The following is a 19,904-nucleotide window of genomic DNA, read 5'->3' as shown; positions in this document are numbered from 1 at the left end:
TCATGATATATAAGCAATTTGCTTCTAATTTGGTAAGAATGAAATGTATATAATAAAACCATTTACTTTTGATAAAAAGATATAACAATCATAACAGCTAGATTTGAAATCAAGTAGTTGAAGATGTATCATTACTTAGACACAAAATCCAAAACAAAATTTATCAAATATTGCTCAAATATTGTGAATCACATCTTATGGCTAAAAATAATTGTAATATCTTTAAACTGACATCTTATGGCTAAAAATGATTGTAACATCTTTAAGCTGAAAATAAATGATCTCATGGTATATAAACCCAAGTAAGAAACTACAAAATATGTACCTGACAAAAAATATGTAGTCGAAAAGCAATCCCATTACATTTCATATTTCTTGGTTAGCTGGATGGACAATCCCCAAGTTTCAAACCACTGATCGGGCATCTGATGATGCCCTTGGAACAAAAGTATCAGATATATAAGGTTTCAATGAAACTTATATTTTTAAAATTTGATGAGAACAAGGCTCTCATACTAGAGAACCAGCTTTTCTACTCACAAATACTAAAGAACAACAAAATGTAGCACACAAGGATAACCATAGGAAAAAAAGTCAAAAACTCTCTTCTACTGACATTAGAGAGGCCTACATTTTTTCTTGAGTTATTCAATACATGCAGTATGGTGTGCAATCATATCAACCATCCATTCTCAATGACACACAGTAGAGATTAACTGTATCCCATGTGACCCACCTGGCTATGGTAAGTTTCAAGCGCCGGCCTGAGAACAGAGAGCCAATGCCCAGGCTGTGTACCTATATCATACACAAGCTCTGTATGATATCCCTTTGTCTTTTCCTTCTAGACAATTGTCGATTTGTTAAAAAACTGAAACCAGGAGATGGTGCAGGGGCAAGTACTAGCGGGATAACATCCACAATAACATAAGTCCGAGCACTTCACCACGAAAAATGAAAGCTGAAGAGAAAACGAGCACTTCAACACGAAAAATGAAAGCTGAAGAGAAAATGAGCACTTCAACACGAAAAATGAAAGCTGAAGAAAAAATCAAAAACTTCAAGTCCATTCCGAGCACTTCAACACAAAACATGAAAGCTGAAGAGAAAATAAGCACTTCAACACGAAAAATGAAAGCTGAAGAGAAAATAAAAAACTTCAAGTCCATTGCAAGTAATAGAGGGCATAATGATCATTTTGCAGTTTTAACCCAGGAAAAAAAACACATACCATTATTGATCATGAAAATGAACGATGAAGACTAGAGAAAAATAACAAAGATCAAGGGCACGTCCATAACCAAATTTATGGCCCAGATTTTATTACAGGGCAGCAAACGCCACAGAGTCAAGGGTCAATCAAATCTCTCAAAAATAAACAGTGGCTACAGCCAATGGCTCTCAAAACGAAAAAGGGGCTCTCAAAAAGAAAAAGAGGAGAAAATGGAAGTAGCAGATTTTTGGGCAGACAGTCGAAGCCCTAGAAATTCTCAAAGTTCACTGGGTCCCTGAGGAACTTCTCCATCTGCTTTGCCCTGGTCCTTATCGACATGTCAAAGACCTTTTGCGCAAATTCCACCACTATTCCTCCCATAATGCTCTGATCAATCTGCAAAATTGTAGAGGAGATGAAGGTGATGATTTTATCACCAACATGGGAGAAAAACGCGAGGAGAGTTAAATAAATTTCAAGGAAACCATGACTAGATTTGCATATGAAATCATCAATGGGACATTGATTTCCAAGTTCCGGTAAAGACAGTTCTTCTTTTAACTTGTTGCAGGGCTTGAACAAGGACAGAGATATCAACTCAACCAAAAAACAAACTCACAAACCATCAAATCCTTATTTGGAAGGGTACATCTTAAACTGCAGTTTTTAGAACTCTTTTAGGGTATGTTTGACGACCCTATCTTGAAATTTTAGGATATTGTAAAATCCACAATAATCTTGATCTTAAAAGATATTGAAAGGGCTCGTGACTTGTTTGATTGAACAAAACAATACCCTTTAAAATCTTAATAACCGTTAATTATCAGCATCCCACAAAATTCAAGTCTTAACTTGAATTTTGTGGGATTCAATTCTTCTATCGTTTTTTGGCTTCTGCTTCACGCCCACCCACACGAACCCTTGAAACCCCTCACATCTTACCATCTCTCTAGTCGACCTCTCTGAGACCCATTCCTCTCTCACCCTCACTCTCCTGTCTACCCAAACCCTATCCCTGAAAGCCTTAAAACCACCTCATTTTTCATAAAACTTCTCTCTTCAGAGGACACCAAATACTTCGCATCCTAGAGAGACAGCTTAGAGAGAGAGTCAGAATGGCGAAGTCTTGAGCCTCATAAGCCTCGTCGTTAGAGAGAGAGGCAAACAGGGTTCCAAAAAAAACTAGAGACAGAGTGAGAGAGATGATATTCTCTTTAGAGTGAGAAAGGGTGAAAAATTGAGGAAGAGGAAAGGGAGGCAAGGGTTTGGGAAAGAGAGGTGCAAAGAAGCATGAAACCAACCATTTATATGTTTGGCCAGAAGGGGAGGGGTTAAGTGTATCAGTGGCCTCATCCATGAAAACCCTATTTCGACATTTTCCTTGAGAACTTGTCAGAGAGCTGTTATCTCCACTGAGCACACGAGCATGAAGACTGTGATGGCCATGGTTGTGGTTTATGCTCTCAAGAGGTAGGGGAGGACCCTGTATAGGTTTGCGGGTTAGGATTTCTTCTATGGTTTTGAAGAGGAGAGGCATAGTGACTTTCTCTCCTTCTCTCTCTCTTTCCCTCTATGTTTCTCTTTCTATACATCTTTTGATTCTTTCTTTTCCTCTCTGTCATTACCTATTCTGTATCAATCTATGTTGAGTGAAGGTGAATGGTGCTGTTAATAGAGATTTGCTATGGAACAGGACATAGGAAATTTCCTCTGTTTTCTTTCTCTTGAATCAGCGTATATCCCAGGGTTCTCTATAGAAACTGATGTTGAGATGGCAAGTGGAAATGTCTCTCAAAAAGTAAGCCTCTGAGCGTCTCTCTCTCTCTGGCTTTTATTTTCACATTTTCCCCCTTCTCCCTGTTTAAAGCTCTGAAAGAACAGCGACTATCAATTTGCTTGTTTCAGGAGTGTGGAAAATTCTAAGATTTTTTAGTGCTTCTCTCTCTAAAATTTTATACCTGTGTTCTATTTTTAAAACTTGTCTTTCTCTCTCTAAAATTTCGTATACATGGCTGATGGAAATCAATCATCCCTCCCCTCTTTCATCTCTCCCTGTTGGAGCGCAACCTTCTCTCTCTAAAATTGGTTATGTTTCTCCTCTTCTGTTGTTCTTCACACAAATATCCTTTTTCGTGTTTCTCTCTCTAGAGTTGTACTTGTGCATTTACCTTTGTTAACCTTTCCATTAAAAATGATGAAATATAGGACGGCAATCAAACAGACAAAAACAACACATAGCAAGATAACATATAACCCAAATATATGAGAATCGATCAATGCTTTTCTTCAGATAACTCAAATCTTGAATATTAAAGATTCTATTTTATCAAACATGCCCTTAGCCATCTAGACGTTATAGTAAATTTGGAACCATAGCTGGATCGAGACTAGACACAGGAAGAAGGCAGTGATCAAGGAGAACTACATATCAAGTAGGAAAGAACATCTCTGTGTGTGCATGCATGCGTGCGCATGCACATGTGTGTGTGTGTGACAGAGAGAGAGAGAGAAAGAGAGGGATGAGGCCCATGAGAAGTGTCCTCTGTCTCACAATGTCATGGATCACATTCCTCAAAAACCGTATATAACCAACCCTCTGAAATAATTAGGTATTGAACATTTCATCCTTCTCCTAATATGCCAACTAGAAGTGCACAACCGTATCCTCAAAAAATCCAGTGAAAAATCAGTGAAAAGAATCTATTGAAACAAAGCACTATATATAAGCAACCCTGTATACAAGCAATTTGCATAGGGTATAGCTTGGAACAATATAGTCCCGCAAATAAAGGAATTAACCTATTAGGAAGCAAAGAGGCTTAAAATGATACATATCACCAAATCTCACCAGGTAAATAAAAAACATTAAGAAAGCTCACCAAGGAAAAGAATAATGCAATGCAATTATCATGGAGAATTAAGCATATGTAAGTATCATGAGGATGAGGCATAGATACTAATTTTGCAAATATAAAATCTAACCAAGAAAATTACTAATTAATATATTAATATTAGAAATATATTGTATCTGAAATAACCATTAACAGACATTCTAACAGAGAAACTGTGTACGACAACCACCAAAACAAAAACAAAAAGTAGAAATAACACAGAATATAATAAAATTGGTTCTAAATCAATAAATTCTAATAAGATAAAGAAAAACAAAAAAATCTACAAAAATAGTTAAGCAGATGTAACAAGGTAAATAAGCCCGGTCTTGTAAATCTAGAGAGCATTACCTTCTGCTCCAGCTTGACAGTCTTCCCATGCCCAATAACATCCTGCAAGGTCTCCTTCAGTTCTTTTTCCTCTTGCTCAGGAAGAGGCTGGGTAAAATAAATAAATATCATAAATAGCGATCGAGGAGAAGAATATGAATTCATGCCATAAAATATTCATTTCTGAGATACCACTAATAAGCTCCATTTACAAAATTGCCAACAATTTGACAGTAGAAGACATTCCAATCATATGCTGAACATTTGAACGTAAGCATTATAAATTACAAATGGTCACATTAGAAGATAAGTACTGCATGCTGACATAAGAAAGGAAGGTTGACATTTCTCAATATACATATACATCACCATTCAAATTACCTACAAAATATTTCCAACCATTAATAAAAGGCAAACATACTTGCAATGAACAAAGAAAGGTATGATACTATTTTAAAGGCAACTCGAATCGAGGCTGAAAATTTGAAAGTTAATGATCTTTATTCATAGGTAGTGGAATTTTGAGTGATTTAAATCTATGCTAAACTTCAGTAACTAACACAATAGTTAACCACAAAATCCAACTCCAAATAAGATTGCTTGTTTAAAAGAAGATTCTTCTTTGCATAGGGCCTTCGGTGGTTCTATTTGCAGCGGCATAATCTATCGGTACCATAGTTATTAAATGCAGTTGTATAACTCATTGTAGACACATCAGAGCCAAGCGGCGCTTAGCCATCCCACATATAGCCAGCCTATGTGGGCTAACTAGATGTGCTCGCATAGGTGGTGCATACATGGGAAAAACCATAATCCCCTTCCCCGAGACTCCACGCCCAACCCAACCCTGAAAAGAGGGCCTCCCTCCCTCATTGGGGCCGGAAGTCTCTTTGAACCAATATTTGTTGGTTCTAAAGGGATTAAACTTAAAATTTGAAAACAAAATTACCGATTCTGAAGTATTCAACAAGGTAGATTTTTTGGGTGAAACTTTGAGTTGATATTGTGCTGTGCTTCAAAGATTTTCCGCAAAGATTATCAAGCAATTGAGGGTATCAAGGGAAAATTAAACCAAGATGTCGAAATTTCATATAATTTTGGATTTGATATCAAAACCAAAATCAGTTTTGGGTGTAGCTATCCTTTTTATTTTTTATGTCATGAACTTTTGGTCTTTGGATGTTACGTACTTGTGGAGTACTTTAGACTCTCTAGTATTTGGCATTTTGGCTATATGCTACAATGTACTTAGTTGCTAGATGCTAATTTACGTTTTAGGTGCTTTATTGTAATAACACATATTCTTTGGTGTTTTATTTAATTTAATGGATGGATTGGATCAATTTATTTTACATTTTAATTGTACTAGTCATTAGAGAATGAAGACAAAAAGTCTCAATTACCCTCTGTAAGTGACTCAAACAACAAATAAATTAGAGATAAAATACTAAATTTACTAAATTAGAGATAAAATACTAAATTTACTATCACATGGATAATATATTCATATCTTTCTTTGTATTCTTTTATTTTTTCTAATTTTGAAAAATTATTGACTGTTTTGGAAGTGGTTTTCCACACATGGCTGCATTGAGGCGGATAGCGAATCAAGTCTACACCCCATGCAGTTGATAAGCTTAACTAATACAATGATTTGCTGACTTTGGAACAGTGAAAATAGAGAGAAAATAGAGTTGAGTGACAAGAGAATTTCAGCAAAACAAGAACACACCATAAGATTGAAACAAAAGAGAGAACCAACCAACAATGTGTGCGCTCGAAAGATGTTTTTCCTTTGCTACTTATATGAAAAAAGGCTAAATTTTGAGCCTCCCAAATGAAGGCCTCATATCCCCTTATATATACAAGTAAATAAATAAACACATAAAGATAAACCCCTTCCCTAAACTGTAAACTTCCTGACAAAGATTCACGTCCTTCTGGGAATCACAAGCCTAACACATTTCCCACTTTCTCCTAGCCTAGCATGTGCATCCCTCATCAAAACCCCACAATTCTAGGACTCCCACGTGAATCCCAAATAATAAGGAAATATAAAACAAGAAATAGCCTTATAGATAATTAAAAAAATTTCAAAATGCATGAAGCACCCAGACTGGAAATGTCAACAAGAACTTATGTTCGTTGATGAAGGCTGCATCAATCTCCCCTTACTTTGAGAGAACTTGTCCTTGAGGTTGGCACCACATCCTTGTAGAAATTCTTCGCAAATTGATGGTGTAGTCCTACTACTAAGCTCTGAGAGTCAGTCTATAAGAAGACCTGGGAACCAGTAAGCTTATCCAACATAACATGCAGTCCAAGTATGGGAAACCTATAGTTGACTGTTACTTTGTTAAAAACACAACTGTCCATACACATCCTCCACGACCCTACATACACATCCTCCACGACCCATACTTCATGGTGTCAAAAGAGCCAACACAACACTTGGGCTCATGATTAAGGGTGGCAACAGGACGGGGACGGGACAGGACGAGACGGTCCAGGCCAACTTTGGCCCTTGGCCCTGGCCCAGCCCTTGTCCCCCCATAGGGCTGGCCCTGGCCTTGCTAGGGACGAACCGTGCCAGGTCATGCCAAACTGGGTTGGGACTGGCCTGGCCCGGCCATTGGGCCACAGTCCATGGCCCAGGCACTACTTTTTTGGGGCCGAACCGACCGTGGCTGGACCGGGCCGACTGGGGCATTGCTATCCCTACTCATGATCTCACGACCCAGGCCCTTTTTAGTTAAGTCTTGCACTTGCCTCTTCAACTCTTCATGCTCAAGTGGACTCATGATATGCAGCTTGGTTTGGAGGACTAGCACCAGCTACCAAATCAATGCAATGTTGGATATTTCACAGCCGTGGCAACTCACCAGGCAACTCTTGGAGCATAATGTCCTTACTCTCAGTTATCAAGGGCTTCATCTCCCCAAGCAACTCTTCAGTCCCTTCAAATCCCATTAACCACAAGCGCAAAAACCAATCCAGTATTTTCACTCTTTTATAGGAATGCTCTAGTAGTCAAAACAATTAGTTGGTTTCACAACCCCCTTCTCAGGCACCAACCCCTCCTTCATAGGATGCAAGTGAACTTAAACCCATTATGCATAAAACTGTAGGTATTCTTCCTAGCATTATGCATCAGATTGTCATTGTACAACCAAGGACACCAAAGCAACGAGTTACAAGCATCCACTGGAATGACATCACACCACATCACATCTTATAGGTTTTGCAACAAAATAGTTAACTCGACAACGAGAATTAATAAGAGTTTCATACTTCGCTTTAACCATGACATTGTATGGTGAAAGACACTTATTGCTCTTCAAATCCAACTTGTCGACAAACTTAATACAGACGACATTCTCACAATTACCAGCATCAATGATCACTATACACACCGTTCCATCTAAGGTGCAGTTCATGCAAAAGATACTAGTTTGAAGGCAATCCTCATCACCTTTATCACAAAAAAAAAAAAAAAAAGAGAAAAAAAGAAGTCATTCTTCATCATCTTCACTATGTGGGGTCAGCATAACATGAGATTCTGAAATCTCAGAAATCAAGTTTCCAACTTATGTGGAACTAATATTTGCACCAGTTTGGAATCAAGATTATAACATATCTGGAATCGAGTTTCTGATGTATGTGGAACCGAGATTCATACCGGTTCGGAATCGGGATTCATATTAGTTTAGAATAGAACTTTATCCCAACTGGCAATCAAGATTTGTGACTCTATGGAGTCGAGTATGAAGCCCCATAGAAATAAGTTTCCTATATCAACGGCATCTTGTGCTTTATCAACTTATGAACCATTTAAGCAATCGATATCAAATGTCTCTTATTAGACTTGTACAAGGTTCCTTGCATTTGAAGTCAATTTACTGATTATTAAACTTAGGGTCAACTAGTCCACTAGGGAAATTATCTACAAAAGATACAAATGCTATCCCATGTATTCTAAATTATGATATGGACTTCATTATTTTACAGACAAAATAGGATTTTCTCTGTGCCATGGTATTTTTTGTACGTGTTGTAGTTACCAATTATACTTTAAAGCAAAGGTAGTCCATCCCAGCACTAATAAAAATGTGATACAAGCCAGTCCTAGCACTATTAGAAGCATTCACACTATTAGAAGCATTCGAATAAAATGAAGATTTCTACTCCAATTACCTTTAAAAGTGGTAACTATTCAGGAAGTTGGACATTATGTACTTCAAATTGTTTTCTTTGTTATTTTATTTATTTATTTTTGCTTGCGTTCACGTTATGCCATTGTGCTAGGGGAGAAATTCAGTCTAAATATCAAGCACACACATGGATACATTATTGCATAAGTAAAAACCAACACGTGGGTAGAGAGAGATTTTGACATCAAACAGGAATGTTATGTAGGTCAGAGCAAATTTCCATGTCAATTGAAGCGCAGTTTCCTGCTCCTACAAACCAAGGTATTTTATGTTATAGATTCTAGATTCAAAACCATAACGAATCAAGATCCATCACATGTGGAATCGAGAATTAATAGACCTGGAATCAAGATTCAATAAATGTTGGAATTGAGATTCGAGAAATTTGGGGTCGTGATACCACAAATAATGGGATCGAGATTCCTAAAAAGGTATGAAACGAGATTCCTAACTTATGGAATCTAGACTCTAACTTCCAAGAAACAGTGTGAAGATCCCTTGTCAGAATCGCCGAATTGGGATTGCGGACTGAAATCATGACCTTGGCATAAAGATTCAGGTAATTATGTGTGAGATTCACCCTCATAGTAGCGACGTCCTCTTGCTATACATCTTCATGTATTCAATCTCCTAAAACTAATCGACCCCCGACCCACCATCATTACTCGATGAAATTAAAACGGGGCCCATGCTTCTTCTTTGAACACTCTTGAGAACGATGCCCACTCTCCCTTGAAGCAACTGACACAAGTGTCATTAGCACCTCAACAAGGACGCATAAATGATTCCCCTTGGCGCCATGCATGAGTGCCTCACCATTGATTAAGGTTTCGTCCACTCGAACCACGTCCTTGGCTGGGGACTGTGAGCCCACACCCCGTTCTGGAGCTTCTACCCCGATCTCCAAATCCTCACCCTGTCATTGTTCTCTAAACTTCCTCGCCACATTTAATCCCAACTGATATACCTCATCTACACTCCAAACCTTTTAAATAATCAATTCATCTTGAATTTGTATGTGCAAATCCTTAAGACATCAAGCCACAAGCCGCTCCTCCAGCTCCACCAAATCAGTCCACATGCACAACTCAAAACATTCCTCAATGTATACCATAGTATCATTTCACATTGCCCCAAATTAGGATAACATTGATATGATAATCTGGGTATACTCATTGGAAGAGATTTTTCTTTTAAGTTAGTCTCCACTTTGTTCCAAGTATGAATTTCACACTTACCTTGTCTGTGTTCCATAACACTCCTTTCTTTTTAAGGAAAAAGTTCATATAAGTTTGAGGCCCTAAACAATCAAACTCAGGCGCACCTCAAAAGTTCACTAGAAAAAGTTTTTTCGATGCCGGAAAACCCCTCAAATCTGATCATCTCAACCTTGAGATACACGGATGTAAAAAAAATGCGCTTCGAGTCTTGAAATAGTGCATCTTGTAATGCATTATCTAAACCATCAATTTTCAAGATTTTCAAGTGTTCATAGATCTGCTTGATATACATACTTTTTGAAACTTTAAATTTTCCAATTAGAGATGAAAATAAATTTTCACACCATCATAAAGATTTTCGGTACTGAAATGACATCTTTCGATATTATTTGAAGGTTAGGGCCTCAGCCTTATACAAACCACATCCTTCTTTTAATGTGAAGTCGATTCGCCCAAATTGAAGCATGCCCCCTCAATTTGGTATTCACGGACTTGACTTTTCTCCGACTGTTCTTTCCAGTCAAAGAACTTCTCTAAGCTCGAGTTAATAAAGAAATTCTTCAGATCCAATTGTCCTAAAAAATCAGCAACATCTAGCGATACCCATGAGATCTCATTTCACAAGAGCATCTTCCCCATCTTGATTGTGGAAAGGATTTACATCGTCAGACTGCAGAACTTCTCCTGAATCAACATCCAAATCACAAACAGGTTGATCAGGTCATTCTCAACGCAGGGCCTGAAGTTCTCGCATCAGTTGATCTATTTCTCTTTGTAGCTCTTGGATCATGTCAAGTTGAGCTCGATTGTGCCTTCCTCCTCTACCATGTCCACTAGTTGCCATGGCGGATCAGTAACCTTCTCTGATACAACATCGGTGATGCAACAATAGAAAGAACATGGAGTCGTAAGAGAAAAAAAAAAAAAACTCAGCCACAAACATCCAAAACAAGAACACACCGCAAAATTGAAACAACAGAGAAAACCAGTCAAATATGTATATGTTTGTCAAGGGAAACATGTTTTTTTAATTTTCTTCTTCATTGAAAAAAGTCTAAATTTACAACAGCCTATGTGAAGGCCTCCTATCCCATTCATATTAATAAATAAATAAATACATTAAGAGAAGACCCTTTCTTAAACTAGTGAACTTCGCAATATAGACTCGCATCCCTCAAATCACATGCCAAATCCAATTCCCAGTTCCTCCTCGTGTAGTATGTGCATCCCTCTTCAAAACCCCGCAATTCTAGGACTCCCACATGAATCCCAATTAGTAAGGTAATATAACACAAGGAAAATGGCAATTCTACCCCTTGACAATTAAATAATACCCAAAAAATCTAATTAGTCCCAAAATTCATCACCATTTTAGGTTAGGGAAAAGTTTATATAGAGCCGAGGCTCCAAACAAACAAATTTGAGCCTACCTCAAAAATTTCACTAGAAGAGGTTGTTTTGATGCCCAAATATCTTCAAATTGATCATCTTGACATCAAGATGCATGGACATGAGAAAAAATAGATTTCAAGTTTTGGAAATAGTGCATTTTGTAACGCATTTTTCGACCGTCAATTTTCAAGATTTTCAAGTTTTCATAGATATGTCTATCTACACCATTTTTAAAGTTTTAAAGTTTATAAATAAATATGAAAATATATTTTAAGGCTATCACAAAGATTTCTAATATTGAAACCACATTTCTCGATATTATTTGAAGGTAGGCTCTAATTTGATTGTTTAGAGCCTAGGCTCTATACACCCTTTAGGTTAACTTTCTCAAAAACAATTTATCACCACTTTCATGCCTATATGTTAGATTAAGAATTCAGGCCTAAAAATAGCGAAATTATGCAGAAATGGCCTTCATAGATAACTAAAAGAACTTCGAAATGCATTATGAAGCTACCACCCAGATCGGAGACATGGATGAAAAGTTATGCTCCTCAAACGACAACTGCATCAGACTTCTACGAAATTCAGAAGCACCACTTGCATTTCATCTTTCTATAAAGCATGTCAATTAACAATCCTTGTCCAAAACATCTACAAACCAAACATAATGACTATGAAACTACCTATTGAATACAAGGCCACTAAACAGGCCCCGTCTTGGCTACGCAGGTGTCCTTCATTGGAAGCAAACCTGCAAACCACCTCTTGAGGATCAAGAGCCGCCCAAAGCGCCCAAAAAAGAACATATGTGGGAAATCTGAAATTCAAAAAACAGAATGCCTTTATACATCAGGTACTCCCAACTTAGGCTATTTGCCACAATTTGCCAATTTGCAATTCTGCAACTCCAGCCCAGAGTTAAAAAACTACCTGCCATGCACCTGCCTAAGTTTCAGAAAATGTGCCAGCTTGTGCACCATTCAAGATGAAACTAGTATAGGGCACCACTCACCCAAAAAAACTAGTATAGAGCACCATGTACAAAAAAATCTCCAACTCCTATCACACAATTTCCACCCAATAAAACCTCCCCCTGTCTTTTCTTAATATTTCAATATCCATAAGTTGATGAGACAGAATAATTCCATTTTTCTTGGGTAGGTTAGCAGTAGTATTAAACAAGTCACTGGAATCATATTTAACCAACATTCATTTATGCAACACATAATTGAATTTCCTATTTTTTTTTCTAATTTATAACAAAAATTTCATTGACTATGCAACATTTACAAGTATAGCAAGTATATCCATGTGCATGTATCACTGTACCTCTGTCTCTAAATTACATTTCCTAACTTCAGTTAATATTAGGGGTGCATTACTCTATTGGATTATCTTGCACATATTTGAATTTCTGATGAAACATTGTCAAACACATCATTTTCCCTCTTTGTTATCCCTCTTTGTTTAAACACTTTGTAATCATAAATGCTAATTAACTATAGTCATATGCTTTTAAAAATCCCAACGTAAAACACAATTCTCATTGTCATGTAATATTTCACTGGTAAACATGATACCCGTGGTAATACAAACCAAAGCACAAGCTATTTACAAACAAGAAAGATTGCAAAGATACAATTTGAAAATAAACTGAAGATTGATCAATCAAAACCAGCCATATAATCTACAAACATAACCTAAAAAAGAAGAGAATGGCCATGTATTTAGCAATTAAAAAGGCACATGCATACGAAGCTCACTAACAAAAATTTAGGTCAGGAATTCAAATTCCAAACCACTATTTTCATTGTCGTAATTCGATATTTCTATCAATCAAAGCTCAATCTGAACTGATGCAGAAACATAAGGATTCTCTTAAAGGAGAAGGAACAAAGGACTTACAATAACGGTTGTAACAACTGCCTTGACCTCCCCTCTATATGCCATGGTCAATTCAGTGAAGCATTTCACGATCTTCTCAATCAGTCCCAACCTTCGATTCTGAGCCGCCACAGCTTGAATCACGTAAACAAATCAATCACAACGATTTATAAGTTGCATGCAGCATAGTTACCAAACAAAGGAAAAGAAAAATTGCAATTCAACATGAACTTTTCAGAAAGGAAATATAACGCGTCAAATAATTGTTGGGAAAATGGAAGTCACAGAGATAAAACATTTGGAAATGCATAACAACGAAACCAATAGTGTAAAGTACACCAGGATCCAATTACATAAGCACAATAAAGAGACGCATGTTCCATGATACTGAACAAAGAAAAAGTTCGAAATACAGAGAAAAAATCTTAGATATTTTTTTCCTTCTAAGTTCTTTCATGTGAAAGAAATGTGCATTATCAACTTGTAATCTTGGTACAAACCGCTGGAGATATATACACGGATCTGCGAAACAAAAATGGTATGAAAAGACAAAAATATAATCGGAATAAAAAATAAAAAACAGATAGAGATCACAAGGAAAGGAACATGGCACTGATAACTTGTAAATGAGATCCCATGTTATCGTTATTCAACCGATTGGCTTCCTTCATTTTCGTCCTTAATAATGTGGTGGAGAGTGACCCTGGTGACAGAGATACATCCATCACCCTACTAGCATCTTGTTGGACAGACAATTTATCAACAAATAACTCCACTTACTTCCCCACCCACTTACTATCCTCTGCTTTTAAAGAAAACACCTCACCCTAACCCCCACCCAGTCCCATAGAAGCCTAAATAATAAAGGAAAAGTATACAATGAGACCATTATCTTTGGTACAAGGTGGTCACAATTAATCTTGACAATTGGATGTGAAATTAGATGGCTGCATTTTTTCCATTGACCAAGCTCAAACTTCAAAAGTAATGTTCTCGAACTTTGTGACACACTCAAGCTATCAGATTTCACATCAGATGGTTGTAAGTAATTGAAACCCCTTTGTATCAAAGGTAAATGGTCTCATTGTATACAATGCCAATAAATAAATAGACCTTGTTTTTTCCTCATTTCCACACGAATCATTCTGTGATGGAGACCATCCAAACGGGGCTTAGGTCAGTCAAACTCCATGGAAAACCAGCCTGTTGGTGTGCCCATGTTATGGCATTCAACAAGTCACTTTCAAATAGATGCTACCAGAAAGAGGTGGGGTGGGAAAAAATTTTAATCAAAAGCTTTTGCACCGTTCATAGGAATATCCATGAGGGAGTTGACCATGACTTCTAAAAACTTATTCAGGCTTATTGTGACTCAACTCAGCAAGCCCCTTTTTCCACTAAATAAATAAATAAAACTTGTCATTATACAGCCACAAGTTATACCAATTTCCTTATCTTCCTATTGTCATCCAGGTCCTCTCAAGAAAAATTCAGTCTGTCTGGGTCACTTGGCCCATTGATAGCCACCAGAGTCCAATGGAAGGCATGCTTCAAATTTTCTAACTTGACCAACATTGAGAACTTCCTCAATAATGCTCAAGCATTTTCAATGCTTCCCCACGTCATTTAATAATGAGAAGCCATAAATTCTACCAATACAGGAAATATGATACCAACAGTGTTTGCTTCAGTATTATCGTTTCAAATATCCAATGGAAGAAAAGATTCCCATTCAAATGCTACGAGTTACGACTAGTTACCCAAAAGAGATATATAAACGGGAAACTATAGTAAAAGTTCACTATCACTAAAAGGCAAATTACATATGACTCATACCCAAAAAGTTCTTTGTAATTTCGGAAAACCCAGCTTCAGAGGCTATCTCTTGTACAGCTTTCACTTTGGTCTCTGCAGGAACTGAAGGATCCTTGATGAACTGTGAAAACAGAGGACTTTTCTTGGAAGCTTCAACAAGGTTAAGGATATCAGATTCAACTTTGTCCAAGCAATTAGATTTTGCAGCTGCAGAAAACAGCGCAGTGGCATACTTTCCAGGCACTCCAAACAGAACCAGAGGTACCTGAAACATAAAAGGACAATAACAAGTGAAATGCACACAAGTACAATGAGATACAATTTCAGATTGACACAGGCTCAAATGATTTCTTTCCCAGGACACTGCAAACTTAAACTCTCAAACAAAATCCTAAAACAGTTCCATAAACATATTGAAGTCTGACCATGGAACAAGTAAAATCCTATCCATAAACATATTGAAGTCTGACCATGCGAGTGAACAAGTTGGACTTAAAAGAATCACAGAATAATGCCTGGAACCATTGTGTTACTTATCCAAAAAAAAAAAATTTAAAACAAATATCACTGATTTAGTTAACGCAACAGAGTTATTTAAGAGCGTTTGGGAGAAATAATCATACAAAGTATCTGATAATTCATAGTTAGCACAATATGTGTGCCATAAGAGAAAAGACATGCCCTGAGAATAAAAAGTTTTATTTGGAAAAGGGTCAGCAGTTATAAATCACTGTGAGGTGACTAGAATACCTAAAATATCTTCAGATAAATGACAGGTGAGATGTAGGTAATTATCATACAGAATCCTTGGGTACATCATTATGTGTCTATTACAATGAGAAAAGCACCATCCATCATGAATACTGGAAAGGTATAGGCAGATGTTTCAAGATAAGCCTGCCGGTAATGCTTTCAAAGAAGCGGTTGCAGTTGGGTGCTTAAAAACATCAACACCAATACACAGTAAACATGAAATTTTCAGAAGGGAAAGGCTCGCATCTAATAAGGCGAATGCTAGATGCAGAATCCACTATTATTGTAAGATTGAACAAAAAGATTACCAGATTACAGATTTTCCAATCTCATCATTTCAATAAGCCCTTGATCATTTCAATAAACCAATCCAAGTGCTCTTATTTGGACAGCAACCAATACATACATCGCTACAAACAGTGGACATACTTCGTTTTTTTGACAAAAATTGCATGCATCCTAACTAAATGAGATTTTTGTCTTTTGTCAGTTCTTACGATTAACACTTAACTAGGCAAGACTAAAGTTTTACAGAAAAGGCAAGAAAATTCCAACCACAATCAACATTGGATATACCCTGAAAGTGGCAAGGCTGCCTCCTGAATTTACCGAATGGTTGACAGCATTTAGATATTGAAAAATTGAGCAGAGTGAGGTAGTGTGTAAAGGTATGGGATTGTTGTGGATGTAGTTTGCATAGAGAAACTATCCATAAAGAGACTACTTTACGAATTAAAGATGAAAGCAGTACCTCTCAACATCTTTCCAAAAAAAAAATTATCCATGCCTTCTTCAGCTCATACAAAAAAATTATCCATGCCTTCTTCAGCTCATCCAAGAGCATACTCTCACAAATATGGATTCTCACACCAACTGCTTGAAGAGTCCCAATCATCACAATCATCATCATCATCAAGCCTTATCCCAATTATTTGGGGTCGGCTACATGAAAACTATTCTTCCATTCCTCTCTATCAAGGGGCATACCCTCAATCAGACCAAAAGTCACCATATCTTTTCTCATTACTACTATCCATGTCCTTTTGAGTGTTCCCCTTGCCCTTTGAGAGCCATCCAATTGAACCAAATAAAGTCCTAAATTGCACCTCCTAACCGGTGCTATATTATGCCTATGCTAAACATGGTCATCCCACCTTTGTCTACTCTCCCACGTATTATCGCCTATCAAAGCCACAACTAAGTTCTCTCGTATGTATTCATTTTGAATTCTATCCTTGCTTGTCTTGCCACTCATCCATCTCAACTCCTCATCTCAGCTACGCTCATCCTATGGATACGTTGTTTCTTGACCACCCAACATTTATCACATAAAGTATGGCTGGTCTTATAACCGTCCTATAGAACTTCCCCTTCAGTATCAATGGTAAGCGGTGATCATATAAAGCTCTAGTGAATATCTCCACTTCGCCACCCAACTCTAATTCTATGTGCGACATCTTCCTCAATCTCTCCATTCTCTTGGATTATCGACCCTAGATCTTAGAAATGATCTCTTTAGGTGCTTGAAGAGTCCCAATAAGGGATCAAATTCTCCACAATGTGATAAGAATTGAAGCAATGCCCACAACAGGAAACAAATATTGCTTGACTAAAACAATATAAAAGATTGGGTGAAAAGGCTGAGGCAATTGTACAATGATAGTCTACACTATAAGCAACTAGTTGTTTTCTTTTGTATGTCCCTAGATTTTCAGAGGACCCAAGAAGAAGCCATGAGAGCCCCAAGTCATGCGAGTGACCGCTCCAAGTAAGAATGCCAGGAGTTGGCAATTGTCAAGGGTCACTAAATCTCCATATAAATTAGGTAACATGTTCAATAAGCAACAGCCTCAGTTCACTAAATCTTTCAACTACAGGAGAATTGCAGTGGTAATAGGAATACGAAAGAGAGACTTTTTATTAGAAAATACAAGGATTTTGAATCCAAGTCGACAATCTGGCATACGGACTCCTCAACCAATAAGAAGTACCGGAAGTTTAAGACTTTCAAGCATCTTAGTCTACTCTAGCATAAGTTACACAAATGACTCAATGGGTGGTCATTAAACCTAAAGTTGTCACAAACTCAAATTCAAGGTAGCATATCACAAGTGAATATGACAGATTGCTTCAAGTCTAAGAGCACTTCTATTCATTCCTAGATATTCCAAAATGGAGATGAAATCTTAGATTACTAAAGAAATGTAATAGGATGGCAAACTACTAGGTTCAGCTCATATCAAAATGCATTAAACATTCCACTCAAAGGTAATTGCAGCACTTTATGTTATCCTCATTCCAGTAAGTCCTGTAAGGTCATCAAATGTTGACAAAAGATTTGTAACACTTCAAGAAACACACACACCTTGCCCCATCAACCCACAATAAACCTGCCTCAAGAAACACAGCCACATTGCTACATCGACCCACAGTAGACCAGGCCTAGTTTACCATGATTTTAAACAATGGCCATATTAGCATGCTTTTATGTAATCAAATGGTAAATCAAACTGGAAACTCAGTATGGTAGCATGGAAACATGCAAGATGAATCCACCTGAGTTGAGAATTGAACCTTGTAAATATTCTTGTGATTCCAATTGGAAAATGTTCAAAAATTTACTAACGCAGGCCAGTTGAATGTTGTGTATTCCTTCCATGGTTTATAAATTTCTAGTAAATCCACACAGAAGACTTAAAATACATTAACAAAAGTGGATAAATTATGGTAATCATAACCAATTCACTATGAAATTCTTATAAACAACCACACTTATAATAGACAATTGTCAGTTTATTAAATAATCTCTTCAAAAAGGTCATATCCATATTTTTAGAAAGTTTTCCTCTCTAAAAAATGTTGATTAGGAACTCCATGGACGTACACTTCATGCTCCAAATCTATTATTCAGGGCAGTCAGGTACTCCTCAAATAAATTTATAAATAAAATAATAAATTAATGCAGCGTGCATTGAAAATCTAGACTTCAAAAATAAAATTAAAACTCATGGCATAGAAAAGCTTATCTTTGACAAGTTTGCAATATAAGCAAGTGAACAAATATTTTCACCTTGACTTCTGGTTCCTTAGTGTGTATTTCCTTCGTATAATTCCTTGATTGCTGAAAGAAGAAAAAATCAGAATAAAATGAGCGTAAATCGTATATAATTGTCTAAAACAACCACCCCATAATGCACTGCAACAAATACCTAAAAGAATAAATATATACATAAAAAAAGATGCAAAAAATATTCTAATTCACAAATAAAATTGGACAATGGATACTTTCTGGTAAAAATAGAACGAAATATCATAATGCATACTAAAAGATAAATACTTTTTAAAATTCCAATATAGCAGCTCATATCAAGAATCAAGACAACATTGAAATTTATACAATGAGATCAAGTCATGAATGGGATCTCATTAATGCCCATAATAATCTAATCTAAGTAAAATGCAACAGAAATCACGATTGAAAATATGAATCTGCACAAGAACCAAAATGATCATGAGAAAGGGAACCCAGTCAAACCCTACATTAAAACCATAAAAAATTACTCATGAAAACATAGCACAGATAAAAATCCTGGATTACCTGAAAGTGGGAATAAATAGGGTTACATGAGCTCCCAACAGGGCTCAGTGTCTCTGCAAATTGAGGAGTAGTATTTAGGGTTTTCCGGATCAAAGAAAAACCCGCCCTAATACGACTTGCCATGGCCATTAGTTGAGCTTTCAGAAATGGCGAACTACCAAAATGCCCTAAAATACCAGAGTTTATACTGGGCTCGATGGAGTACCAGCAGGTCTTTTGCTTTGAAAAAATTGACAAATATTTCCTAGAAAATGACGTATATGTCATACCCGTCCTTCGGTACAAATGCGAACAGTATGATCATACGTTTATCACCGTTCTAAGGACGGATCTAATTTGATGGTGTGAGAGAAGTCAGTACATTTTGGATTAGTATGTATCTCTTGGGAGTTTCTACACAATCACTGTCTAAATTAACGATTTGACGGTGACGGCGCCCTAGGCCTTGGTATTTTGCAAGTACGTGGGGTTATAAATAGTTAGGGCATGTTTGGGTACATGGATTTTAAAGCATGCATTCTGAATGTAATATCTCGGATTTAAAGACTAATGATCTTATAAGTCTTTTTCAAACTCATGTGTGTAGGACCTCTA

At 36.9% G+C, this 19,904-nt stretch overlaps 1 protein-coding gene and 1 long non-coding RNA gene across 3 annotated transcripts; both read right to left on the bottom strand.

Moving 5' to 3' along the window:
• Positions 1-340: 340 nt before the first annotated feature.
• Positions 341-19,542, bottom strand: ATP5 (delta subunit of Mt ATP synthase). Of its 2 annotated transcripts, none has more exons than XM_020670657.2 (6): positions 19,311-19,542; positions 18,783-18,833; positions 14,981-15,224; positions 13,166-13,278; positions 4,456-4,542; positions 341-961 (listed from the first exon to the last, which is right to left on the bottom strand). In XM_020670657.2, the coding sequence occupies exons 1-6, from the start codon at positions 19,437-19,439 to the stop codon at positions 845-847; spliced, it is 741 nt and encodes a 246-aa protein (XP_020526316.1). In that variant the 5' UTR covers positions 19,440-19,542; the 3' UTR covers positions 341-844. The 2 variants fall into 2 exon arrangements, with proteins under 2 accessions (XP_020526316.1, XP_006850212.1); XM_006850149.4 differs by lacking the exon at positions 341-961 and adding an exon at positions 1,298-1,609.
• On the bottom strand, positions 11,844-12,190 carry LOC148782707 (uncharacterized). The gene is made up of 2 exons (XR_016052912.1): positions 12,109-12,190; positions 11,844-12,011 (listed from the first exon to the last, which is right to left on the bottom strand). It is a non-coding gene; the product is annotated as an uncharacterized LOC148782707 (long non-coding RNA).
• Positions 19,543-19,904: the final 362 nt, after the last annotated feature.

The sequence above is a fragment of the Amborella trichopoda genome, chromosome 3 (genome assembly GCF_054954075.1).
Source record: "Amborella trichopoda isolate Santa Cruz 75 chromosome 3, AtrichopodaSantaCruz75HAP2 v2.0, whole genome shotgun sequence".
NCBI lineage: Eukaryota > Viridiplantae > Streptophyta > Magnoliopsida > Amborellales > Amborellaceae > Amborella > Amborella trichopoda.
This window is presented reverse-complemented; position numbering and strand designations above follow the sequence as displayed.